This window comes from Carcharhinus amblyrhynchos, chromosome 18, assembly GCF_965287045.1.
Source record: "Carcharhinus amblyrhynchos chromosome 18, sCarAmb.v2.hapA, whole genome shotgun sequence".
Classification (NCBI taxonomy): Eukaryota; Metazoa; Chordata; class Chondrichthyes; order Carcharhiniformes; family Carcharhinidae; genus Carcharhinus; species Carcharhinus amblyrhynchos.
Window position 1 is genome coordinate 37,793,554 of NC_137341.1, and position 27,892 is coordinate 37,821,445.

Sequence of the window (27,892 nt, forward strand, 5' to 3'; positions counted from 1 at the left end):
TATGGGCATTAAAATAAATGGAGAGGAGCCAGGAAACTGGGATTAAAGAGTTGGAGACGTGGCTAACCGAAGGTCTCAACTGGTGGAAGGGCTCCTCACTCCAGTTCCTGCATCAGCTTTTATGAATGATAAGAACTTAATGTTTCACACAATGACAATGTTCATATAAAAAAAATTTCAACAAAGGCATTAACTCCATTTACTTTAGCCTTCATTAAAACAGGGGACAGAGGACTTGCAAACAAACACAGTGATACCCACAAGGCACAATTTCAATGCCAAGACTTTACTCTCAAATTTTTCACTAAGGTTATCAGAAGGGAAAATTTACATATCAACATTTTAACAATCAAGACATCTGGTTTACAATTTAAAAATTGCAAGGCAGCCCTTCAAAACTATGTAGTGTATAGGCATAGATATATATGTACCCTGTGTCTGCTGAAGAGCTGCAAATTATATTTCAATATTATCAGGTGTATTTTAAACACAAAGGACAGGACTTTCTGGCAACGCTCACCCCGAGGCTGGACATTCCAGCCTGAGGTTAACGGACCTTTGCATGCTCCAGCCTGCCAGCTACAATTCCCGCGACAGGCGGGAAGGGAAAATTTGGTTGAAAATGTTTAATGATACTTTAATATTTTATGCAGACATCTATATATGAACACGGGTAATTTAAAGGGGTAATTTAGTTTTAGTGGTAAAAAAAAAATCAGTGAGCAGCACATCCTCAGATTTCAGACTTGTGTTGCCGACAACTTGGCGATGCAGCTTTGTAAAATTCCCAAAATATATAAACAAAGCCTAAAAATATGTATAGCTGCAGAATTCATTTTAAAGCAGTTAAAAGATATTCTGATGTTTCTGTTGGAATTAGCCCTCTGTGGTCATTGTTCTATTTTTGTGCCCTATTATAAAATAATACATATAATGATATATTTTAATAACGTCTATTTATAGCACCTTTTGTGTAATAAAGCATTTCAAAGCACTTTCACAATAACCCTAAACTACGATGAACGGAAATATTTTAGACATAGTCAAGTACCTTCATGTTCTCTGTACTCGGAATTAGACTGTAGTAATGTGCACATGCACTCCAGGTGCTCCTCTAACCTCACTATAACCTCCTTTAATCTGGGCTTGCGCCTTATATACTCCACTTTTGCCACCTGCAAGTCAACAGAAAATAGGTTAGCAGTCTTATCCTGGAGCTATTACTCCACAGAATGAAAAAAATGATTTCAGGTCATTGGGAATTAAGACAGATTTAAATCATTCACTGTTCATGAGTTCAATATTTCCAAGTAACAGTTTAATCTAAATTGACACTGTACTTAATGCACCATACACTTAGAAACAAAACTGTGCATGGTTTCCATGGATATCCAGTGGGGAAACAAATATATCAGATTAAGGGTTATTGAGATGAAATGAAGCAATAAAACCTTGTCACCTGCTCCACCAAGGGGCCAATTCAATCCAATATGGAGAGCAACTCCTTTTGGAGGCACACTATATTTTTTGCACTGTTTGAATGTAGTGGGAAACCTCTTCTATTTAACAGCTGTGTTAAAATGCTACCTAAAGCTACTTTACACAAATCACACTACCCAGTGTATAACAGGAGAAATTTAAACCCCATAGTCAGATATACAAGCTCACTTTGGGTCATACAAGTTGGAAATGTGAAAAAAAAACAGCAGCAACCATGAAGCAGAGTAACATGAGACATCTGATGTAAATTATTGAATATTATTCAATCGGACCTCCTCTTTGAGCCAACGCTCAATTCCAACAGAATTTAAAACATATTTCAGTGATACTGCAAATTGTAAAATATGACCCATTTGAATCCTTATGCTGCTAACAATCAGTAAATATGACTCAGATATATTAGAACTAATGAAAAGGTATACATTTCAGTAGACCTGTAGTGATATTTCGAGCTCTATAAATAACAACTGTTCCCTCTTACAAATTAACTGCAGATCAAATACATAGTCAAGGCACAGAGCAAATTCTAGTGTACAAATCATTGCTACTTTGATATTCTGGTTTCAGGATGTCTGCACTGCACGCATCACCCAGTTCCTTTTTTCCCAGCACCTTTGGGCATTTAGCTACGTTAAAGCAGCTAAATAAATACAAGTTGTTGCCATTGTGGTGATTTTGAGAATGAATTAACAGGCATAATTTAACCGTGTACTGCTGAGAGATTTGAATTCAATTAGATCGAGCAATTCATAAGAAGCAGGAAAGTTATCCTTGAAAGCTGCTTGGATTGTCATAAAAACCCAAATGGCCCTTCACTGCCCTTTGCAGAAGGGAAACAAACACACACCCATTCACTAAATGTTACTCTTACACTACGTAGTGAGTGGACTAGTAATGGTCATTCACTGAGTTATACAAATAATCACTCAGGGATGGGCAATATCCAGGATTGCACGAAAAAAAACTTTTAAATTATTTTTCTCCACTCAGTATACAGCGTCCCACAAAACACTTCCAGGAAACTGAAACTCTTCCCCGTGCTTCCCCATACAACTGAATTTCATCATTACAGGTTTCCTGTTCAATGGTAATATCTTCAACTCTTTAAACAAATCTATTCCAGACATATATTGGAAAATTATTGACTGGCCTTTAGCTTTAATGCAGACATCTATATATATATAAAAATGAATATATTAAAGGGATAATTTAAGTGGTAAGAAAGTCAGTGAGCAGCACATGCTGAGATTTCCAACTTGTGTTGTCGCCAATTTGGCAGCACGGCTTTGTAAAATTACTCACAAAAAATATATAAATAAAGCCTAAAAGTATACAGAGTTGCAAAGCTCAGTTTAAAGCAGTTAAAAGGCATTCTGATTTTTTTGGGGGGGATTAGCCCTCTGTGGTCATTGTTCTATCTTTGTGCCCTACAGGATTACTGCTGGATCTTTCAGCACGGAACAGGGACAAGCTCCGTTTATCATCAACAGGAGCACACCCACATGCATTGAAATATTTAAACTACTCCCTCAGGAATGTCCTGCTGGAGAGTCGTCTGTCTGGGGCACAAAAAAAAGGTGACAACGGTAATGTTCTTAGCATAATAAAATTGTGGTTAAAATCAATTGAGTCAGGGTGAAAAGAAAAACTTCAAAGACAAATCACTTCCATTGTGAGAAAGGAACAAAGAACAGCTACAGTAGTCAGCTGCCAGCAGTACAGTATTCCTCTTTGGCATCAAGAGCACCAGAAAGGACAAGAGCATGAATAGAACAAAGAAATAAAAAAACTAGCAAGGTGAATTTAGACCTCTCCCTAGATGGGTGCTATGCCACATTTATATTAATTCTCCTTCCAACATGCGCTGCTCCCTCCCACTCCTGCTTATATTTACCTTTCATTCACCTGACGAAGGGGCTAACCCGAAAGCTTGCGAGTATATTATCAAATAAATAGGTTGGACTAAAACCTGGTGTTGTCAGACTTTTTACTATATTTAATTCCATGCTGCATTTATGAACGTGCAGTTGCTTCCAAGTTCAAAACTAAACATCTGATACAAGTAAGCCTCAAGTGGAATCTGTGCTGGTTTCAGTCGCTGAAGTTGTGAGCTGGTGTCTACTGAAGCTTTGAACCAACAAGTCAATTGGTATGTAGCCCAACTAATCTGAAGGAGCAGAAACAAAGGGAGAAGAAATAAGACTCACCCTCCCTTTGGATGTAATGTTTACAAAATAAAAGTAACATATCTGTCCTTCCAAGCAAATCCTGGTATTTTTCCAGTGTTATTTACAACTGCCCTGTGATGTTTGAACAAGTTTCCCATGACAAATCTCGACCCATAACCATATTAGAAAATATGGGGAATGAATTAACCCTGCCATTTTCCAAAAGCCACATTCCAATTATATTAGTTGCATTTGCTGGGGATTTGGCACAGTTGCCAAGTGGCTCAGGACTGGTCATTAACTCAGTGTCAGTAACTGGAGATCAGGTTTACTAAAACAATGCATGGCAGGAGATTTTTCACAAATGTTGAACGCGCTATCTTGAAATAAAGGACAAACAAAAGTGTTCTTCTGTACTGATGCACTACTTCCTCTGTGATGTCAAGCACAATAAGAAGTCTGACAACACCAGGTTTAAGTCCAACCGATTTATTTGATAGTAAACTTCGCAAGCAACGAAGGGGCAAACCCCGAAAGCTTGTGAGTTTACTATCAAATAAGTCGGTTGGACTTAAACCTGGTGTTGTCAGACTTCTTACTGCGTTTATCCCAGTCCAACACTGGCATCTCCACATCATGTCAAGCACAATACAGTCTTCTCATTAACTCATTACCCTCTGCTATGATTGCTTTTAGAGCCATTTATGATGAGAATTGCTATAACTTGATCAGAGATACCTCCCTGCAATCTGAAAAAGACATTGAGCATTGTGGCTAGAAATACTGCATCAATTGATGCAAATATTTTGTTAGCCAGAAAACATTCCAAGAGACATGATTAAGATCGAGTCATCCATTGATTTCATCTTATTAAATTCCTGTCTGATATACTAACATAGTAGTAACCCATTTCCGGTGAAAATGGTGGTGGAAGAATATCATTTGCACATGCACATATATGTATTACTAATATCATTCAGTGTGATTGCAATGTGTTTATTACGTGTAATATTAAGAAGTGCTCTGCTGCTGTCATTGAGCCTCACTAGCTTTACCCATGGGTTGCAGAATCAAGAGCTGTGACATTTCAGGCATACTTGCAGCCCAAGTTCACATCTAGTAAAACTCTGTGCTTACAAGATCCTTAATACATAACGCGGAAGGGTCTTCATTTTGGTGCGTGCATTTTTACATTGGATATTTACTTAAGATAACACACTTCCATCACACTTTGTTCATAACAATGCTGAAAACAAACATTTCCTGTGGCTCACAGTGAGGATGATATGGGAACGCGCACACACACAACCACCATCAGGCCCCCACTCTTAAATGGTACACAAACTATTAAACAGATGAATCCCAGAAGCTTAGAAATTGGACTAGGAGTGTGGTTGTGTAAATCAAAAGATTTGCATCTAATGCTGTAATCTTCAATTCAAAAAAAAATAACCAGAAGGTATTCAGCACTTTGTATCCTCCATAGCACATCCACTTTTTCTGAAATAGCCTTGAGCAGTAAAGCAGTCTTTAAGCTGTTAATGGTTTAGGCAATTGTTTGTGGTTTAACTGTGAGGTCTTTTAGGTTTTAGCTGTTGCACTAGATTTGTTTTTTTCTGAATTCCTCCCTTTCTTTTGCCTCTCAGCTCCTAAGCCTGCTATTGCTGGAGTTGGCCAAATGGAAGCACAAACTTGTCCACCAGTATTTCAATACCACTATTGCTATCTGTGCACGTTTAAGGTTTGGTATGTGCATGTGCGCTGATAAATGTGTGGGCTTGGCAAATCTCAATTTTAATTATTCTGGAATTTGGCTTCAGGTTTCTTTTCAATCTACAAAATTTTAGTATCAAACTAAGGCTAAACTGAGAATTAGTCAAACTGTTTCGTAATAAAAGATACAAAAATACTCAAATTTTCTGGGAGAGGAATTCAGCCAGCAGAACAAGGCACAATTGCATTATTCATAAACTATGGTTATTGTTTCTCAAAATGTTCGTCACTTGTTGCTTCTAAGTTATAAATACACTACCCTAATATACTCTCACTATTAGATTATTTTATACGTTAGCTTACATTTCCCCTAAACCTTTGTACTGCCAAAATACTAATTTTCATCAGTCTTTCCTCCCTCCACCAATCTTCAGGCATTCAAAAACCAACATCTCAATTTATCTGGTTGTCCCTTTCAGTATTTTGTGGGCAGCACGATAGTTAACACTGCTGCCTCACTGCATCAGGGACCCAGCTTTGATTCCCGGCTTGGGTCACTGTCTGTGCAGAGTCTGCATGTTTTCCCTGTGCCTGCATCGGTTTCCTCCGGATGCCCCAGCTTCCTCCCACATCCGAAAGATGTGCTGGTTAGGTGCACTGACCATGCTGAATTCTCCCTCAGTGTACTCGAACAGGCACTGGAGTGTGGCGGCCACGGAATTTTTCACAGTAACTTAATTGCAGTGTTAATGTAAGCCTACTTGTGACACCAATAAATAAAACTTCAAAACTTAAAAACAAAACATTCTGGTGTTCTGTGCCATTCTGTGCTATGGCTCTCAGATTTCAGCCTGTCAAAATCGACGTCAATTATCTAACTAAACTGACCTGTGGCTTTCAGGAGTACAAATGGACTTGCAGGAAATCTTGTCTGGGAGCGAATTTGGCACAGATCCCCCCATAGTCTCATGCAATCCTGCTTTAACAAGGGATGCTTAACTCTGCATTTACATTCCCACACGTAAGAGACTGAGATCCAATTGACACTACCATCTGGTACAGCACCACAGCATTGGATACCGTTTTACTTCTTGTTATATCTGTGTAGATTGATAATTGATCACAATGGCAAAAACTCTCACTTCCTCTTTTTCACAAAGTATTATTTTTTAAATGATATGGGATCATGTCGACACAGATTTCTCAGGTGAAACCCCGAGTACAAGAATCCTCTTAAGTCAAGAGATGTCTACGAGTCAGGCTGAAACTGAAGACAGAGATGCTTGTACTCCCTTTAGGCAAAGGAGCTTTGGGGAAGAAGATTTATATACAACTTCAGACAGTTCATTTTACAAGTCAAAGCATAGCAAAACAATAAAATTCTTGAAATGTGTCCCTTGAAACACCTGCTGCAATGGAGGCTGTAATTAACAATTGGAGTCAAATCATTCGTCCAATTTTTTACAGTCAATGAATAGGCATAGCTTTGAGGTCTTTATCTAGAAAGGTTCTAATCATGTACACACTGTATATGATTAGACCCTTGTAGCAAGAGACTGAAGAATCTAATCATTTACACACATATGTAACTGGCAAAAAAGCAAAATAAAACGCTCAATGTAACATAAAAAATTCTTAACTGAAAATGTGTCATGGGGAGAATCCCACAAACCTCTACGTTCTGGGTGCAGTTTCTCAGACAATGTGCATACTAGACAGCAATGTTACATTATCAAAAATCCACAAACTCAGTTCTCTGTAGGACCTGCATCACCTCCCCCTCCCTCAAACTTCCCCTTACTAAATGTGGGGTAACTAAAAAAAGGTCAAATTTTGTCAGATATTGCTTTGCCCTTCAAAAAAATAGAAATGCTATCATAAGTTTTGTCAACATTAGGCAACCTTGCCTCTCCAATGTCTTGCCTACTCTTCAGAAGGTATCAACTAATAATGAGCCCCATTAGTATCAACCTCTTTTCTGTGCCTCACCTGAGTGGTCATTCTTTTTGAGCTGAACCAACAGCATTACAGCAGAGTCTCAAATTATCCTAACCTGAAACTACAAATCAGTACTTTAACAAGAGGTCTGGTGCAGAGATCCTTGCTCAGTTATTCCCCTCATTAGCCCAAAGCTGCTAATGCCAGTATAACATCCCTACTGGAATGCCACCTATGAACAATTAACCCACCATAGACCAGGGGGCCTTCTTAGTTTACAGGGAGTGAAGCAATAACCCACTAAAATATTTGCATACTTCTTCAAAGAATCTTAACTTGTACTTAACTAAATACATTTGTGCTTTCTGACTTAGCTCACTATAGAAATATATAAATAGCATAGAGGTAAAGCTAGTTTGATAACCAGATAAAACTAGCCTGACATAGTCTTGAAATTATTCTTAACATATGATTGACAAGGAATGTTATGTTTCCTTTTCAGAACATAGTTAAGCAACATGTGTTGCCCAAGATTGTTTAGTTTTATACAAATGACCAAATGACAAATACTTGTTATTTTATTCAATAACTGAAAGCTACTGCCCATATCAAAGTCACAGCTTGACAAAAAAAGTCTGTTAGCATCAAAATGTACTTGTCACTGCTGTTTGAAATTCTCTGGCATCTTATCTGAATTATTCTAATCCGGCCTAAGTCACTAGCTCTAAGTCGATAAATTGAGTCTTTTATTAATTCTAATACAGAAAAGGACACTTTTATCCTATTGCAAGTAATCAACTGTTACAATATGGTCACTGAAGGAGAACTAAGCTTACATTCCAAGAATTGCCCACATATGCATCTGTTCATGAGTCATGTGCCATGGAAACTACCTCCTCTTTGCGCTAACAGAGTAATCAGCCAGTTTTGACAAACACCAGCATTCACTGAAAGATACGTTTTCAAAAAGCAAAATGCTCCTATTCAAATCAGAACACAATTAATTACATCAAAGGCCATATGGTAATGTGTCGTTCAAAAAAACAAATAAATACACTCCCCATCCTGTCATTTCCATTAGAACAGTGGAGTCTATTTGAAACACCCACAATGGGTTTTGTGTTCTCCAGCTGATCTTTTAGCATTTTTGATACTTCACATTAAGAAGAATAAAGCAGTCCACATTAATGTTACAGCTTTGCAATCCATTGATTTTGGCTAAAACCTCACAAAATCTTAAACTGTTTTCTCTCGTGTTGGCATAATTTTGTCAAGAATGGCTTAAAATGCAGTTAACTCCATATAAAATATACAAAGTTACTGATCAAACTGAAGGTTTTTCCACCCGCCCTCAAAACAGCCAACTACTGTCGGATATAAATGAGCTTTTTTCCATTTATTTCACTTTGTGCCAAAAACAGACAGACCATATCTTTGTTTATTTTTTTTCAAAAATGTATTCTCCAGACCCTAAAAGGACCAATTAAAATCACTTTAAGGCTTATTAAACGATGCACAAGATGAAGTCAAGTTATTTTTCACACACCCTGTGCCAACATGGAGTGCCTCCAAATTCCCCCGCACCCCCTCCCCCCCCTCCCCAACATGAAGAGGATGAGATTATGGATGAGTGGAATTCAATTGCAGCCCAGTCTATTAAACATTTCTTTTTTCCCTCACCTTGACACTTCGGTGATGTATCCGGGAAGGCTGGCATTTGACACTGCCAGTGTTGCAGCAACCAGTGCAGCGTCTGACCTCCACACAAGCGGGCCATATCAGGAAGTTGGCAGACGTGGGATCTATCTGACTGCGAGGTATTTCATATATGACGGTCCTCGTTTTACACACTGCAGGAACGGCTTCTTCTGAAAAGTTTCAACAAAGTAATTTTGAGTGCCGGTTCAAAATCTACCTTTTTTTTAATTTAAAGACAATTTCCTTTGAACTTGCAAGACATTTTTAAAAGCAGAGAAAGCATTCCACGCTTACTTTTATCATCAGGCACGTAAAGGAGGGAGATATTTGGACAGAAAAAAAATTGCAAACAACTTTTACTCTTGTTATCAATGCATTTTCTGTTAATTTTCTCTTTTTTCACCCTTCTGCCTGCAGGCTGGCTTGTTGAAAATACAGGTTCATGAAACCAACAATCATCTCTTTCTAGTTAGCTAGCCAGTTGCATGTGCGCCTAATGGCAAATATCAGCTGGCTATTCAACCGTCAGGGCTTCAATGTCATCCCAATCTTGTCATCACCATGACATCCATACTTTCCACCATCATCAGAGTCATCGGAAAGAGATCAACAGAAAGGAACCTAATTCATTTTTTTCCCTCCCTCTCCCTGAATGCATCAAGCTCATTGTATCCGAATCCCTGCATTAGATCAGTTAACTCAACATGGATCAGACATGAAGCCTGGAATCTTTATACTTATATGGTTCAGTATCACACAGAAAAGTGCATTTTTTGCTGAACACCCACTCTGTAATCAATTATATGATCAGTACCATGCAAAAGAGTGCATTTTCCCCCTAAGCCATTACACTAGCATTATTAAATTTGGTGATATTTTATTTGAAAGGAAAACTGACGAAACAGCAGATAGAAATATATCTAAGGTGACCTAGCATGGGGTAAATCTATGTCCACACAAGCCCACACATGGCACATGTACATTTCTGAAATTCATCTTTAGTCTCAATTCAATCAAAAAAGTATTTCTCCTGTATTCTATTCAAGTACATTGGTTTTTATTCAACTGAATATCAGGTGAAAAGCGGCATATTGTGATCCCTATGCTTAATGGCCAAAGCAACAACACAAAAGAGATCCAATAAAAGATTACAGGGTAAAAAAATGCTACTTGTTGCAAGAACCTGCAGGCTGATCAATAGTAGGCAACACTCAGGTGTAAAGTCCCCTCGACATATCTGTTATTATACACAAAAACATTAATCATTACCTTTAGATACAGCCAGCAGGGTTGTGTACATTGCACTTGCTAACACACCACTACAATCACACCCAGAAACCATACAATGGAAGTGTGCCATTCATAACTTGTACCATACACACGTGGTTGAAGAAGCTCTGCTTCCATTCCAGTGACTTACTTCACGCAGATGTACACAGATTCCTGTTCAACCCACATTTTCCCTTCTCTCTGTTCAAATAGTTTCTTGGGCGGCACGGTAACATAGTGATCAGCACTGCTGCTTCACAGCTCCAGGCACCTGGGTTCAATTCCCGGCTTGGGTCACTGTCTGTGTGGAGTTTGCACATTCTCCTCGTGTCTGCATGGGTTTCCTCCGGGTGCTCTGGTTTCCTCCCACAGTCCAAAGATGTGTGGGTTAGGATGATTGGCCATGCTAAAGTTGCCCTCAGTGTCCTGAGATGTGTAGGTTAGAGGGATGAGTGGGTAAAATATGCAGGGATATGGGGGTTGGGCCTGGGCGGGTTTGTGGTTGGTGCAGACTCAATGGGCTGAATGGCCTCTTTCTGTACTGTAGGGTTTCTATGATTCTGTATTCTTGTTATCCTCCCTACTCTTGAAGGTTTAAATTACTACAGAAATGATTTCATACATGTAGACAGACCAATTTTGTTTTCACAAATGAGCACTCCTCATTGTGTAGGCCATGATACCAACTAGAAGCAGGTACCCTGCCTGATTATTTCCTTTACTAGCCCTGAAACACCTACTGGAGAACCCAACTGTCTGCTTAGCTTGAGGACTGCTAAGAGAGTACAGACCACCATCAATGTTCAGAGCTTCCTGATCTGTATGGCTCACTGCCACACTAGGCAATGCGTTAATCCATCCAACCTTTGAGTCACGGGAACCATTTCATGCTGCAGGTAATTCATTCTGTCTGTCTTCTTTCAACTAACTGGTTTAAAATTGATGTGGAGAAGCTGGCGTTAGACTGGGGTGGGCACAGAAAGAAGTCTCACAACATCAGGTTGAAGTCCAACAGGTTTGTTTGAAATGACGAGTTTTCAGAACGCTGCTCCATTATCCACTCAACTGATGAAGGAGCAGGGCTCCAAAAGCTCGTGATTCCAAACAAACCTGTTGGACTTGAACCTGGTGGTATGAAACTTCTTATTATGGTTTAACATTGAACAACCTCCCCAGGTTTCTCCACTGAACTACCTTCTCCCTACAGTTTTGCTCAAGAAAGCATTTACCTTTATAAGCAAAGGAACTTAAAACCCAGAACATGAAAGAGGCAAAATGCACAATATATAGAAAATCTGCATAGTAATACAGTGACAAAGTGAACAAAATGAGAATGCACTGTACGTTACTTGCCCTGGGATGAATGGCTTAATGTTACTTGGATTTTAGTTGCTAAACCACATCTCTCTATTTATACTATCTGGGGATTTAAAAGCATTTGGATTGTGCCCAAAATTGCTGTTTCAGGAGAACCCATACAAATCCACCTCTTTTGGAAGAGCAGGGAAGTTATCCCCAGTGCCCTGGCCAATATTTATCCCTCAATCAACATCACAGGTCCAAATGACATGGTCATGATCATATTGCTGTTTGTGGGAGCTTGGAGTGCACAACTTGGTTGCTTTGTTCCCCACGCTGCAATAGTGACTACACTTTAAAGTACTTAATTGATTAAGTGCTTTGGAATGCCCTGTGGCCATTAAAACACACTTTATAAACGCAACACATTCATTTTACAAGATACTCAGATGATGAACTGCCGGGGAAAAACTGAATACCCACACATCAACGTTAAACTCCAAAGATGTGCGGGTTAGGTGAACTGGCCATGCTAAATTGCCCCTTAGTGTCAGGAGGACTAACTAGGGTAAATGCATGGGGTTATGGGCTTAGGGCCTGGGTGGGATTGTGGTCGGTGCAGACTAGATGGGCCAAGTGGCCTGCTTCTGCACTTAGGGTTCTCTGAGATGCAGCTGGCTTCCACTGTACTAATGGTGGACAAACTAAGCTCTCAGCCCACATACAGGGCAGCCATGTGGTTTTACCCCTACAACCTACCCCAACATCGGGCAAGGTATGTGACCAGAAGCTCAGAGGTGCTGCTGCTACTACTGTTTCTGGTTTCTGCTGTCATTCTGCATTCTTCTTTCAGTGTAAGCAGACAAGTTCCAGAGCAGCAGGGCCAGTGGAAGGAGTTCAGTATGAAGCTGAATGGAAATCAGTGTACTTAACCAAAAAAAACATAATTCAACATTTGGAAACTACAGAATAGAATGTGTAAATATTTTACTTCCATGCTTCTATTATGGGTGAATTCCAGCGACTATGCAGATCTGTTTGATCAAATTTTAGATAAGAGAGAAGCAGAAAACTTCATAGTCAGGTTCAATCCCCTTTGAGAAAGGGATGTCTGACTTACAACCAGTCAAATTAAGTAAACTGAATTCGCTGACTCCAAAGGTAGGATGGATCTGGGAGAGAAAAACGTAAAAAATCTACTGGTTGAGGTTTCCACTGCTAATTATTATTCAATGGATCGCGCTGCAAAATGTACTTGGAGAAAGACAGAATTGATCCCGCTGAACCGTACAGCAACAAAATAACCCTTAACCACTCATGAGTTCACACGTATAGAGTAAACATTACATGCAAAAGAAATTTACCCCATTATTAACCTTCAGGACAGAAGGGGTAAAAATATGGGCAGGAACAAAGAGGGAGAAATAAGGTGAAGTCAAGAAGAATGGTTATACTTTCTCTGTAAGTTATCCAGTCACCTGAACTTCAGTGAAACAATGGATGTATTAATATAAAGATCCTTCTGCTGCTATTGGATGTCAATAGCTTCAGGAACACTCCCACAATTTGGAGGCACAATAGTGACATCTAGATGCTCAAAATCAGTACAACAATTTCTATCCTATGTTATATCATCATTATTTTCCCCATTCTCAAATAAACCAGGGCAGGCCTCATCCAGACAGTTAACTTGACTTTGGCTCAGACTACACTCTAAGCTTGCCCACTTTTCACTTTGACAAGTGTCTTTGCAATCGTCGCTACTACTATGCAGAAATGGGGAGCTTTGTAGAGCAACAATTTTGTTCTCTTTTTGACCAAGTGAAAAGAAAGTTATAAAAAGTCTTTAGTGCCAATACTTCAATACCAAATGCTTGTCTTAAATCTTGTCAGCTTATTCGAGATTTCAAAAAAAAAGTCACATACTATCTATGTATAATAAATGCCTCTATGGACTGCTCTAGTATACAGGGATGTATTAAATGTCATAGCAGTTTAGTCTATATTCCAGTTGATCATCAGCCAGGGTGCAAGTCTATCCCAGTTTTGTCTACTCCTGTAGCTCAGTTACTGTTTGCTCAAACGTAACAAATGAAAATCCTTATAGCTGACAGAAAACAGTCTTATGTTATTTGACTGTTCTGGTTAGATTGATGCAGATATAAACAAGTTTTGCAGAAGTGCTGTGTATCTTTAGCTCCTCTGCAACATGTTGGGACATGAATTTGAATTTAAGGAATTTATTGGGGCAGGTTTGCTCGAAGGAGGTTTTTCCACAGTACGTTCCAAGTGCACTAAACAACTGAGTACTGTAGAAAAAAAAATCAAGGGGGGGGAATATTAATCAATGGCCATTTAACTTCTTTTTTTATGTTTTATACTGCATTCGGGTAAAAGAAATAAAATATTGTTGCTTTGTATGCTAAAAGAGAATTTGCCTGTCTGATTAACGGAGGGTCTACAAAAACACTAATTATATGAGCTACCAATGCAAATGCATTAGTTTTAAAACATGTTCTTTTGAAACTGCCACAAGTTCAAAGGCAGGGCTCAGAATCTATCATTACAGCACTATAACAGGATTAAATTTATCTTAATAACACAATAATCAATAACACGCTGTTTTGACATTTTTCTCATGAGTAAATCAACTAAATTATCACCCTACAAATTTCTAGGATAAACCCGTGATATATGCAGCAGGCTGAATGTGTAAACCTTTAATTGTCTGTGCTTTGACTGGGTCTGGATTCTCTGGAGTTTAGAAGAATGAGGGGGAATCTCATTGGAACGCACAAAATTCTAACAGGGCTAGACAGACGGGACGCAGGGAAGACGTTTCCACTGGCTGGTGGGGGTGGGGCTCTAGAACAAGGGATCGCAGTCTCAGAATAAGCCATTTAGAACTGAGATGAGGAGAACTGTCTTCATTCAGAGGGTGCTAAACCTATGGAATTCTCTACCACAGAAGTCTGTGGAGGCCAAATCATTTAATGGCCGGAACTCAACCATCACACCTGCCACGGAATCGGCACGGGTGAGGATCCGAAAACGGAAATCTCCGATGATCTCGGGTGGGAATTTCCGATCCCACCCAAGTGAAGCTGTAAAATCCCACCCAATACATTTAAGGAAATAGATAGATTTCTAGATTTTAAAGGCGTCAACAAATATGGGGAGAGAGAAGATCAGTCATGGTCATACTGAATGGCAGAAAAGGTTCAATGGCCGAATGATTCTCTCCTAATCCTATTTTCTGATTCTATGTTCAAGCTGGTACTACATTTTGTTTTTACGACAAAAAAAGCATGAAAAGAACAGTATGGAAAGGGATAATCTATTCAGTTAGTAAATCCACTGGCTATACAGAGCCAGTAAGAAATCTGACAACACCAGGTTTCTTACTGTGTTTACCCCCATCCAATGCCAGCATCTCCACATCATGTACACAGAGCCAGACAGACCAAGAAAGTCCCAGACTCGATCTTTAGTCTGTGAAAAATTACCTGAACGTGCCTAGATAACTGTTATAATACAAGAGTTAGCTGTGGGAGTCGGGATGAGGGAGAATGAGCGGGGCTCCAGCGCCTGGTCACTATCCAATGACTTTGAACTGGAAGGGTCTTATGTGCATGTCAGATACAGAAAAGATGATCACTGGTGGTCAAATAGCCTGCCAAGACACACTATCTGGACTTGCTCATGACGACAGGCTATCGGAGGGCTGCCAGCATCCATGAAGCCATACCCAAGGTTGGGTCAGTGCCTTCAGGAGAGATGGGGGAGAACAGGATTTAATCGGCAAAACCATTTTAAGTAGCAAGTTGCGAACAGTAAACACCTGCAGGGAATGCTATTTCTAAAACAAAAACCATGCTAAAGAAAATGCTAGAAATACCCAACAAGTCTGGGAACATCTGAGGAGACAGAAACAGACCTGTGGGCACAATTTTCAGGTCTCCCCTTCCCCTGAAAATTCCTGCTTTCTTTCCACCCCTGCATAAAACTGCTGTGTGAGGTCAGAACCCGAAGGGAATCCCTTCCTTGCAATTTCACAACCTCTTCCCTAACCTCACCTCCCCAAAAGCCTGTCAGTGTAAAATTCAGGCTAGAACGGACTTATAGCACTCTGAACCTTGCTTTTCATTTTTCTTTGCAGTTTTGTTTTGTCCTTGCATCTTAATTCTCCTGCAAAATAAAGTCTTCCTTGCTATGGAATCAGTTTCTTTGCCTCTGCCAACTGTCCTCATGAGGTGACAGCTAGGATCCACTGAGAATAGCTCACCCTCCAACCATCACGTTCCCCTGCTAGTTTATGATAGAAAAGAGACGCACTATGTGGTGACTCATCGACCCTGACATTCAAAAGCATACACGTCTCACCTAGAGTGCCCTCTCATTTCTATTACTTAACAACAAGTGCCATTTCAACAAGCCTGCACTCCTTTCCAGGTTGGAAAACACAGCAGCACAGACTGGAAGTTAGGGATGGGGCTAAATCACTACATTCCTCATGCTTTTACACCTCTCTCCTTGCAAGAAGAACGCCACAGATTTTAAAATCACCCATATCATCTAGAGATAAGATCACTGCTTCAATGTTTGAAACAATTTAGATAAAGTAACAAAACAGCACATTTTCACCCAACGTAAAAATGCAATATGACTTCAGTTTAAATATTATGAATATTTAAAATTCGGTGTGCTTGTGTTATAAAACATATTTTGTCTAGTCAGCATTGCATTTGCATTTTAATATATTTTACCAGTGTCACAAAATCATGGATTTGTAAATGGAGATCTGCGAAGGAATCTTATGGCGTCCCTGCAGCCATTTTATTCCGTACATGTTGACTTTCTAGCAAATTATTTGTGTTGTATATCTTTCTTGTATTCATTCATGAGGTGTGGACATTTGTAGCCCAACCCTAACTGCCCATTTTAAGAGTCAACCACATTGCTGTGGATCTGGAGTGACGTGTAGGCCAGGTAAGGATTGCAGGTTTCCCCCCCTAAAGGATATTAGTAAAGGCAAATTTTTTTTTTAACAATTGACAATGGTTTCATGATCACCTTTAGACTTTACATTCCAGATTTTTTTCAAACTCGAATTCAAATTTCACCACCTGTCATGGTGGGGTTAGAACCTGGAGGCAGAAAGCATTACCCTGGGTCTCTGGATTATTAGTCCAGTGACAATACCACTACACCACTGCCTCCTGTAACCTATTTTCTGTAATGACAGTTTTTATCAAGTAATTGGCACTAGGGGGAAATTCAGTGAGGATGCGGTTCTGCGGTAGAGCCTTGCCAGTTGCAACCATGTCATCGAGCATCAGTGCTTTGGAGTTATAACCTTTTTTCTGATGTACATCTGTTGAAGCTGTACCCTAGATGTGTGAGCTTGATGAACTTGCCCTACTGTCTTTTGGGACTTAACAGGTGGATGGGGTGGGCTGGGGTGGTGGGTGGAGGGAAGGGGGTGGTGGCAGATGTTCCCTCAGGAACATCTCAATATTTTTGTGAGCGCACACAGAGGGAAATATTTCGATAGCACTATCGTATATGCAAGGTGTTGAAAGCTTGCAAATACCACCTGGATAGCTCACTTATAGGTTGGCAGCTTACTGTGGAACTGGGCTGGGGAAGGGAAAAGCAAAATCAGCCAGGTCCCTGTTCGCTAACCAAATAGCCCACTAAAAAGATACAGACAGCGAGTGCGGCAGGATCAGCCTAAAATGTGATGTCCCCACGGTGGAACAGCCAGCCAACAATCACTATCTAGTTGTGCACAGGAGGAATGGGCATGTGAAGATTTACTGGGGAGTGGGTGGAAACATACAAAGAGGGGAGAGAGTTGGAAAAACAAAAAAGAATTCCAAGTAGAGTGTTTCTTACATCACGGCTTTCTTCTTGTGTTGATTCTACTGAAATTACATATGCTATATCAAAGGGCAGCAGCATCAGCAAGTTCAGATAACAGTATAAACAGCAAGAGAAGCCAGAATACTTTGTCAATATTAAGTCAACTGCAAGGTGTGCTGTGTCCTTGAGCCAAACTGCCGCTGGAGGTATTCCAGATAACATTTGCAGGTGCAGAACAGCTTACGCCATTTTCTGCATGGTTGAGGAAGGGGGGGTGGCTTGGTGAGGTGAGAACAGAGACAGATTGCTAGTTTCAACAGTCATATGGCATGAACTACATTGATAAAGCACTTGTATTCCACTGCACCGTACAACAGAATTGTTGCACACTGCACACTGTGCACAGTGCACACTGCAAAATCTCATCGCCAACTAGCAACTAAAGAAACATCAGCTGAGAATTTGTGTAATTTTAAAAGTTAAACAAAGTCCCATGTCATGGTGAAATCGCCTAACCGAAATGACATCTGAACTGATCCACAGCCAATTCCCAAAGCAATATTAGAATTACATTGCCACTGTGCAATTCTGCAATGCTGAGAAATGTTGCCTGATGCAAAAGAACCCTGAAGAACAGATCAACGACAGTAATCACTTCCACATTCACATTGTTGGCAAATCACTGTAATAAGAAATTGGTAGGTGTATCAAAGTAGGTATCACTGAGTAACAAAAATAAAGTTGTCCTCAGGAGTGTCCATTGCAAATAAAATGATAAAACTAAACTTAACTTACCAATACTTCGCCTTCTCCTTATAGGCGCTGAGCGCTTTGTGTACTCATGTTTTATTGCATTAATACTGTGAGACCTTAAATTAGATTCTGAGTGATCATCATCCCCTATGATACAAGGAAAAATAGAACATATCAGAATAGCCATATTATTTGATACATAAGTACAATGTTAATGGTAAATGCACACGTTGACTCTCATTACTGCTACAATGGAAACCACAGAATATGATTCATATTGCAATCCACAAGCAAGGTACAACAGCCAGTTTGCTATTTAACTACAAGAAGCTTCTCAACCAAACCCATTCCTACCCTTATCTGATATCTAGACCTGCCCGTCTCTGAGCAGCAGCCCAGGACTTCTCAGAACAATTATAATGCTCCTATACCTTGTTCTAGTTAAGATATGTAAACACAACAGACACCGAAAGTGAAATCCAAATACTTCCTAACCTGTTTTGCTCAGTACTACACCAGATAATGCATTCACACACTATCGTGGGAATTACCATTAGTTTTTTAAATGATAAATGCACACACCATACAATACTGCTAAGTGCAGTGTCCTCCTTTGAGTACTCAAACTGTGGATTTGAACACATTCATATTTGTGAATCACTGCAGGATACAAGTTACATGTTACTATTTATACCAATCCAGAAACAGTTCACGGACACACATTGTATAGTGTCAGGAAATAAAAGTCAGGGATTTGGTCTCACCTGCATGTTGTCTTTTATTAACCGATGGCATACAATTATTTCCTCCACACAGTGATTGTTGAGATATTTTAAAATTATTTTCTCCCTGCCTTCCTGAACGTAAGGCATCAACCAAGCCCCTAACAGTTTCACACCCAGCTTCACATGGGTAATTGGCCTAACTTCATGTATATATTTTTACAATGTGCTGGGCAAGGGAAAGGAAGAGGGTTTTATAGGTAATCCCAATGACTACACATACATTTCCAGAAGGAATTGCTGAATAACAACTGGCTGATTTCTTTTTTCAGTAACATAGGGATGCTGCAGCTATTCCAAGTATCTCGAACCACTATCTCAGCTGAAATCAGTTGATTCATCGCAAACCAGCGAACAAACTAACCACCTCCGATGTCTCCAGCTCTAAAGGCTTGTGGGAGCTTTGTGACTTCTTCATTAAGCTAGCACTACATTGCACTAATAATGAGCTACAGAATTGCATTAAAGGTGAACAACATTTCCGTGAAATGTCTTTCACTGCAATTGAATAAGCAATATAATCTGAAGCTGAATTTAGAATAATATTCAAAATACCAGCTTGGGCCACTGTCTGTGTGAAGTTTGCACATTCTCTTTGTGCCCGCATGGGTTTCCTCTGGGTGCTCCGGTTTCCTCCCACAGTCCGAAGATGTGTGGGTTAGGTTGTTTGGCCATGCTAAAATTGCCCCTTAGTGTCCTGAGATGCATAGGTTAGAGGGATTAATGGGTAAATATGCAGGGGTATGGGGGTAGGGCCTGGATGAGATTGTGGTTGGTGCAGACTCAATGGGCCGAATGGCCTCTTTCTGTACTGTAGGGTTTCTATGATTTCTATGATTCTACGTTGCACTAATAATGAACTACAGAATTGCATTAAAGGTGAACAACACCTCCGTGAAATGTCTTTCAGTGCAACTGAATAAGCAATATAATCTAATGCTGAATTTAAAATAATATTCAAAATACTACTTTTCTGGAACCTGTGTTCTATTTATTAGATCATGTTAGGATGGAATGCACTACATTCAATGTCCAATATACCAATAGTTAGATATTTTTCTTTAGGACATGGACATGAAGTATCACAAAGGTACAGCATGAAGAAGAAAACTGGACAGCATTGGTGTGTGATCCTCTCCACTCAAATTTTCCTCAATGCGTGGCCCTATGCAATGTTTTCTGGACAAACACCACAGAGAAAAATTAAAATCTAGGAAAAGTTTTGGGGTTTTCATTGAAGACTTTCCCTGCATAAAGTGGCACTGAACCACAGAAACTAGCAAGTTTCAAATTTGTTTTCTTGAGATGCTGATTTCAAGTGAAACACAGTAGGGATCTTAGAATTAGTTTCAGTGACCCTATGCTGGGCCAGGGGAATTCAACTCCTAATCATTGCCCATGTTTGGAAGGGTTGCATGTACTAGGTTGTTACCCAGTAAGGGCAGAAACTGTTAGAGATTCAACTGTCTGGGCTCACACACAAAGAATGGTCATTGGGATGAACTACTAGAAGGTATTTAGCACCTGTAGAACCAAAGCCCAGTAAGGAGACGGCAAGAAAAGTGAGATTGGGTGAAAGTTTCTCAATATCATGTCTGCATTGCCCTTAAATTGTTATGGAATAGAACTTCAATAAATTGTTCCAATTCATGGGAAATGTTACAGTGTATACCAGACCTCTTTATACATTTCACTTCCAGTCTTTGTGCTAAATGTCAAATTCATAATCAGCAAAGTTAGGCAGTGAATGTACACATTTACTGATCACGTCTAACACAAAGAGCAATACTGTGCTGCAGATTTAAAATGACATTTCAATGCACCACGGAAATGTAAACCATGAGTAATCTTCAACCAGTGATCATGACTGAGAATGAATGATAACACGAGCTTAGCCAACAAGGCCATTATATCGTTTTCCAGCAGTCTATCTCAAGTTTCATAGCCTCACAAAGCATGTCGATATCGCATAACTAGCAAATTGATAGCTTGGGGATACTGTGCTACATTGTCTATTTATGGTTACTAATAGTCCCCAGTTAAAGACTCCTGTAAAGGTGTGGGAACAATTGCGATAAATGTGACAAGGCTATTAAGCCGGCTGTTCCATAGGGACTTTTAAGTTTGCTCCACATTTTTTGTGAAGTTGACAAAGCCAGTGAAAGGGAACTTTTCAGATGCAGAATAGGGCCCAAATTACCAACATTTCTACACACAGATCTCAATTTTCCTGTCAGAATGCACTCACATTAAACAGTTTCAGCATGAAAAGCAGGCAATTACTTTAATATTAACAACAGTAGTGAAGATTAACAAAAGCTGAGAAGAAAGTGGAGTGACAAAACAGAGTAAAAGATAGAGAAAAAAACACAGATACATAAGATTAACTAAATCAGTGAACAAACGAATGAGTAGGAAATTGATATCTGAATGTAAGGAGAGGAAAACAAATTAGAAAAGCCAAAGAAAAGACTAATGTTGGACTAAAGGGGATTAAAAAACAAACTCTCCCCTCCCCATGAATCAACTGATTATTCCCTTTCCTAGCTACTGACTCCATCCTTTTCCCTGGCAACAATCTGAGATTAAACAGTTTGTTTGTAACCCTGGTGTCACATTTGACCCCTGAGATGAGTTCTGACCTCATATTTGCCACCATTTTCACCTCAGTAACATCAACTAACCTGATCTATGTCATCTGTTGTTTATCTGTAAATTCATGCCTTCATTACATCAAGACTTGATCATTCCCAACGCACTCCAGACTGGTCTACCAATTACTCTCCTTGGTAAATTTGAGGTCATCCACAACTCAGCTGCACATGTCCTAACTTGCACCAAGTTCTGTTCATCTATCATCCCAGGGCTCTCTGATTTACACTGGTTCCCAGTCAAGCATCACCTTGACTTTAAACATTTTCACCCTTGCTTTCAATTTCTCTATGGCCTCCCCCCTCCCTATCTCTGTAATATCCTCCTGCCCCACAATCCATTAAGGTGTCTGCACTCCTCCAATTCTGGTCTCTGCAGCACCCCAAATTTTAATTTCTCCACCATTGGTGGTTGCACCTTCAGTTGCCTAGGCCCTAAGTTTTGGAATTTGCTCCTTATTTCACCTTGTTTTCGTCTTTCTAAAATACTCCTTAAAACCTACCTCTTTAATCATTCTTTCAGTTGTCTGACCTAATTCAGTGGCTAGGTGTCATATTTTGTTCCACAATACTCCTGAGTACCTTGGGATATTTTATTATGCTAAAGGCACTATATAAATATAAGTTGCTGTTTTGTTGTTATTGCTGAGTTGTCATTCACGGACATTAGGAACCTGTCAACAGCTTGACATTCCTCACCTGTAAGCTGTTTGGAAGTGTTTGCAGGCTGCTTGACTGTAGTGAAGGTGAACGAGGCATGGCAGTGCCCAATTTGGTCTTGCCAATACACATAGGTACATGCACAAACACCCTCCCTCTTTCTAGAGAAAGCACTGACAGGAATTTGGTATAGGATTGATTCTTCAATCTAACTAGGGAACACAGCACTACTGTGGAACTAAGGCACTTCTGATTTGTACAGCCAGTGACACACCAGGGAGCATCGTTACCCACTATCCCAGCAGGGGAGTCGCACATCAGCTGTTTTGGTTACTAAATTTCTCGCTTACACATTTAGTGAATAAAATTTATAAACTGAAAAATGTACCAGTGCAGACATTTAAATTTCTGGGAAAGTCATGGTCTTGATGATCTGTAGCAGGCAAATACTCAGCATTCATTCTCTAATATCTAGTGAACTCAGAAATGCTGTTTTCAAATCCCATTTTGTTATCAGGGAGAAACAGAGTCAAGTTTAAACCTGTCCTCATTCACCCTCCATCTGCACTTCCAACAATAGTTGCTGGACCAAGATCAAGGCAGGAATCCTGTTTGATTTTTCTTCCTGCAAAACTGGAGTAGTTTGTTTGAGGGTAGGGGTGATAGATTATAGAAGGTCATAGAAACTTTACAGTGCAAGAAGAGGCCATTTGGCCCACCAGTCTGCACTGACCACAGTCCCACCCAGGCCCTACCCCCATATCCACCTGCTAATCCATCTAACCTATGCAACTCGGAGGCAATTTTAGTATGGCCAATCAACCAAACTCACACATCTATGGACTGTGGGAGGAAACCAGAGCACCCAGAGGAAACCCGCACAGACACGAGGAGAACATGCAAACGCCACACAGACAGTGACCCAAGCTGGGAATCGAACCCAGGTCCCTGGAGGTGTGAAGCAGCAGTGCTAACCGTTGTGCTACCATGCTGCCCACAGGGGTGGTGGGGTTTCCGTACAGTTAAATGACTCAAATGTTCTATCAGCACATACGTCCTCTGAAAGTGTATTTTTATGATTCTAGGAGTTACCTGCATGATGCCTCCCTCTGTTTCCTTACTCCACTCCTGTTGAGGGAGGTCATGATTTATTTAATCTATTTGATCTTGGATTTGTGTGTGCATGAATATTACTAACTTGGAAATACTACTACTGTTTATGTTAACATGACATCTTGTGTATGTGGTTGTTGCCAATTACTACACTGCACAAATCACAAGCATCTCGGAGCTTTGTTTATATCCAATCTGATGTGATACTTGAGTTACAGCTTTATTTTACGAATTATCAGACTTGCTTCTGGCCACCATGCAGCATTTCACTTCAAAACAGGCAGCACAAGTCTGCGAGCGACCTGTCAAAACTTGCATGCAGGTCATTTGTGGCCTGCCCATGTGCTCCAGTCTGTTTGTACTCAGTCAGAAGCTGCTCAAATTGCAAAAGGAAAATTAAAAACAAGAGAAGCAAGTCCTCCACCTGTGTTCTCTACCAATAACAGCAACAACTAGAACAGAAGATCTTGATGGACCTTTTTAATGAAGATTTTATTGTATAGAAAATGTGCCTGAGCTGGGTACCACCACCACCCCTCTCTCTTTGAGGGGGGAAAAAAACATTGTGACATTATACAATATCTTATCGCTTGGAATTTTGGTTAAATTGTAATCATGTTCTTTAAAAAGTATCCAATTGTTTGGAATGTGTTTGCAATTTTGATAAACATGCTGAACAGAGATAAATCTTTGTGAATCAATTTACAATGAGACTATTGGTATGGGTTTTAATTTTAATGTACTATTCTGGCACTGTGGCATGAGTTCATCTGTCTTTCAGATGATGCCTTAAATCGAGGTTTCAGTTGCTGCCTCAGTTGGATGTAAAAGGTTTCATGGAACTATGTCAAAAAGAGGAAGGTGCCTGACTACAGTTATCGCTCAAATGCCAACACTGAGACAAATTATCTGCTGTTGCTCATGTGAGACTTAGCTGTGGTTGCTGTATTTCTACACAAGTACAAAAGTACTTTGTTGTGCTTTGGGATAACTCAGGGTTGTGAAAGGCACTAGATAAATGCAACTTCTTTCTGCTTTGCGTAAGTACTTCAAAAAGTCACCCTCTTGAGTGTCCGCCTGCAGTTAATTCCATTCGATTTACCAAAGGCTCCTGCTGTTTAAAATGGCATGTGGATAGTTCTACGATCGATGAACAAGTAGTTTCTCCTGCAGCAACACCGTGGGCTCAAATAACAGACTCCACTGTTTTCCGCTACATTTCCAAGCTTATCGCTGTTACGGTTTCGGAATTTTACAGGGTTTTTTTACTGCATTACTTTATGTCTTTCAGTGTAATTTCAGTAAAACTTTCGACCATAAAATGCTTTTGAAGTTCGCTGTCTGCAAGTGCCTGCGTGTTGTGACTATCACTTAACATTTTCTGAACGTACTCCACAAATGACTGGCCGGGGGGAGGGGGTGTGGGGTCGGGGTGTTGTCTACATCGAGGACATCGTCAATGCAAATATCTTGCATTAAGGGGGACACTCCTTTCTCCTGTTAAACGGCACGAATACGGTCATCTGAGGGCGTCTCGAGTGCTCGCTGCCAGCTTTTGAAGTTTGTGATTCACATGATACACACACACAACAACCGTCTATGCAAATATAGAATCTGATCAGTGCTTGCAGCATAAACAGCACAGCTATCAGTCAGTGTGGGACGGCCAACGCGCCTTGCTATCATGGACTGGCTCCAAGAATGCAGTTTCAAGCCCTTCACGATTTTCTTTCTTTTTTTGGGGGGGGGGGGGGGGGGGAGGAGGACGTAAAATGGATTACCCCGGCCCTTCAAAGCGATATATAGATATAAGGGTTGCAATGTTACAGGGCGATTTCAGGGGTCGCTAGCCGCCTCTCTCTCTGCGCTGAAGCCTTGCTTTTTATGGCTCTCCATTCTGTGGATTCTGACCCCTGGCAGACTTGTTTTTCATCACAACGAGAAACAATTCATAAACATGACAGCCATTGTGAAATGTGCGACTTAAATGTTACAGGGCAATAACGTGCTTCCACGGGTAAGACAAAGAGGGTAGCTAATATATATATATATACATATAAACATAATTTACCTACGGATTCAATCTCCAGGAGGCGCTGAAGATCGCGGATGCTGGTAATATCACTGTGTGCCAGCTTCTCCAGCAATTCTGGGGGAAATTCGGCTTCCTTGGAAGTAAATGAGGCAAATAAGCGAAGAGAAAAATGCAAAACAAAAACACAGGAGAAAATCATCGACAAAACGAGTGACGCCTCTTTTTTTAAAAAAAAGAAAACTTCCCAAGTTCTGTAGAAACGTTTATTAGTGCAGAGCCGAGCAACCGGACAACCTGGAAGACATGGAAGCGTAAAGGGGGTTGAAAAGGGCTAGGTTGAGGTTGTGAGAGCATGTTTCTCTTTAGCTGCTGGAGTCGAGCGCAGTAAACAGCCCTGAAGTGACCCACGGGGAACCAGCTCCCCCCTCTTTGCAAAGGCACCGGCTGCATTCGTTCTGAGTCGCCGAATGAAATGTAGCAGTGCCCAAACCCAGCAGGAAAGTTTCTGTGCTCGGAATGAAAGCACCTGGTGCTGTGTTCCCTTGTAACTTTTGCAGCCTGCTACATTGATCACGGACAGACATAAACTGCAACACAGGGACTTGAAATCTCAGCCACGCTGATGGTACTTTGCCCTCAGACTTAAAGCCAAAACTATAATACGCTGGGTTGCCTCCACTACCACCACCCCCCCCCCTTCCGTCCTCGATCTTAATGTAGTGTCTTTCAAGAGAGAAAAAAAATAAGATCACCACTGCGTACGATATATTTAACTGACTGAATACCGAGGCACACAAGCCGAGACCTGCTGCCGAAAAAATGCTGTCACGCACCAACACACAAAATATCCATTCCCTGAGGGAACACAAAAAATCATTTGCCCAATTTTAGAGAATTGGAAGAGAAAATGTGCCCAGCGCAGAGTTTGCCGAGTAGTTGAGCTTTATGTACACAGCGAAAGGGGGGGGGAAGCAAAAAGTACAACTTGTTCAAATATTAAATATAACTGCAGAGCAACCACTCAACATAAAATAGAGGCACGAACAGCTTGGGTGCAAGGAACAGGTTAACAGTGCTTTAGTCTAACAGCTTACCTCAGTATTCACACAGGTCAGGTAGCAAAAGCCAAGCATGAGATAGACCGTGGCTCTCATTTCGTTTCAGCTGAAGTTGGTTCTGGAGCGGGAATCGATCATTTAGGAGCTTCTGCGGCGCCCCTGTCCCAGTGAAATTCAGTACCATCCCTCGGGAAAGTAACCAGTGTGCGAGGATTTATTGTTTCACGTTGGGTTTGTACGTTTCCCTCGCCGTGCTCTCTCCCTCTCTGGCATCAGCAGTAGACCAGCCGGTTGCTCAGATCACAGCAAACAGAAAAACCCATGAGTCAACACTGCACCGGACTGATACGCCCATCACCTGTCTGGGAGCACTGGAAAAAAAAGGGGATGGGACATAGAATGGTGGTGGTGGGGGGGGGGAATTAATAATAAAAGCCAAATTATTCCTTGTTAAGACAAAAATAAAATCAACGATTCCGTTTAAAAATCCAGGTTAAGAGAGAACACAGACTGGGGTGATCAAACTTTTTTTGTTTGTAGTTGTAGTTTTTTTTATCCTAGTTCTCTGAATTCATCTCGGCTCAACGTGTTTATTCTTGCAGTTTGTTGGCTCACACGCAGTTTTTTGGGGGGTTTAGAAATTTCTCTCTGAACCGAGAGGCTGCCGATCCTTCCCCCGGGCTGACAAAGGAACACAGGCTGATTGTCCAGTTCCCCCCTCTCTTGCCCCCAAACTTCAACCCCGCAGAGAGCGGCAGAGTGAAGCGGATCCACTGTTCGGCTTCACACCAGGTCTCCGGCTTCCGAGGGACTGGGAGAGACAGAGGCGGCTCTCTCTCTCACACACACACTGTATTCGCCCGGGGAGAGGAACTAATGGGCCGCGTGTTGTGTCCTAAGGCACAGGGTGAGCTTGCTGCAATGGGCGGACTCATCCTGGCCAGCCCCCGCTCTGGTTTAACCCCCACAGCTCCCCCCTTCCCCACTGACCTGCAGATGGACAGGAGGGGGGGGGGGGGAGGGGGAGGGGGTACCCACTGCCTGGAGGAGGAAGCAGGGAGAGAGGGGGCCGGGGGAGAGAAGGGGGAAAGGGTGGGGGTAGGGGGAGGGGATAGGAGAGTGGGGGAGATGGGGAGAGAGAGGAGGGGGTGGGGGAGAGAGAGGAGGGGGTGGGGGAGAGAGAGGAGGGGGTGGGGGGGAGAGAGAGGAGGGGGGTGGGGGGGAGAGAGAGGAGGGGGGTGGGGGGGAGAGAGGAGGGGGGTGGGGGGGAGAGAGGAGGGGGTGGGGGGGGAGAGAGGAGGGGGTGGGGGGGAGAGAGGAGGGGGGTTGGGGGGGAGAGAGGAAGGGGTGGGAGGGAGAGGAGGGGGGGAGGGGGGTGGGGGAGAGGGGA

At 41.2% G+C, this 27,892-nt stretch overlaps 1 protein-coding gene across 2 annotated transcripts in view; it reads right to left on the reverse strand.

Moving 5' to 3' along the window:
- The window catches only part of LOC145355043 (platelet-derived growth factor subunit A-like), a 32,040-nt gene extending 4,909 nt beyond the window's left edge, over positions 1-27,131 (reverse strand). Inside the window, exons 1-5 of one of the 2 annotated variants that reach the window (XM_080206836.1) lie at positions 26,539-27,131; positions 25,481-25,577; positions 18,246-18,350; positions 9,000-9,187; positions 1,052-1,175 (exon numbers count right to left, since the gene is read on the reverse strand). In XM_080206836.1, the coding sequence (XP_080062962.1) occupies positions 1,052-1,175; positions 9,000-9,187; positions 18,246-18,350; positions 25,481-25,577; positions 26,539-26,598 (574 nt within the window). In that variant the 5' untranslated portion in view covers positions 26,599-27,131. The remainder of the gene's footprint in view (positions 1-1,051; positions 1,176-8,999; positions 9,188-18,245; positions 18,351-25,480; positions 25,578-26,538) is intronic. The other variant, XM_080206838.1, reaches the window with a different exon arrangement.
- Between the last annotated feature and the right edge of the window lie 761 nt (positions 27,132-27,892).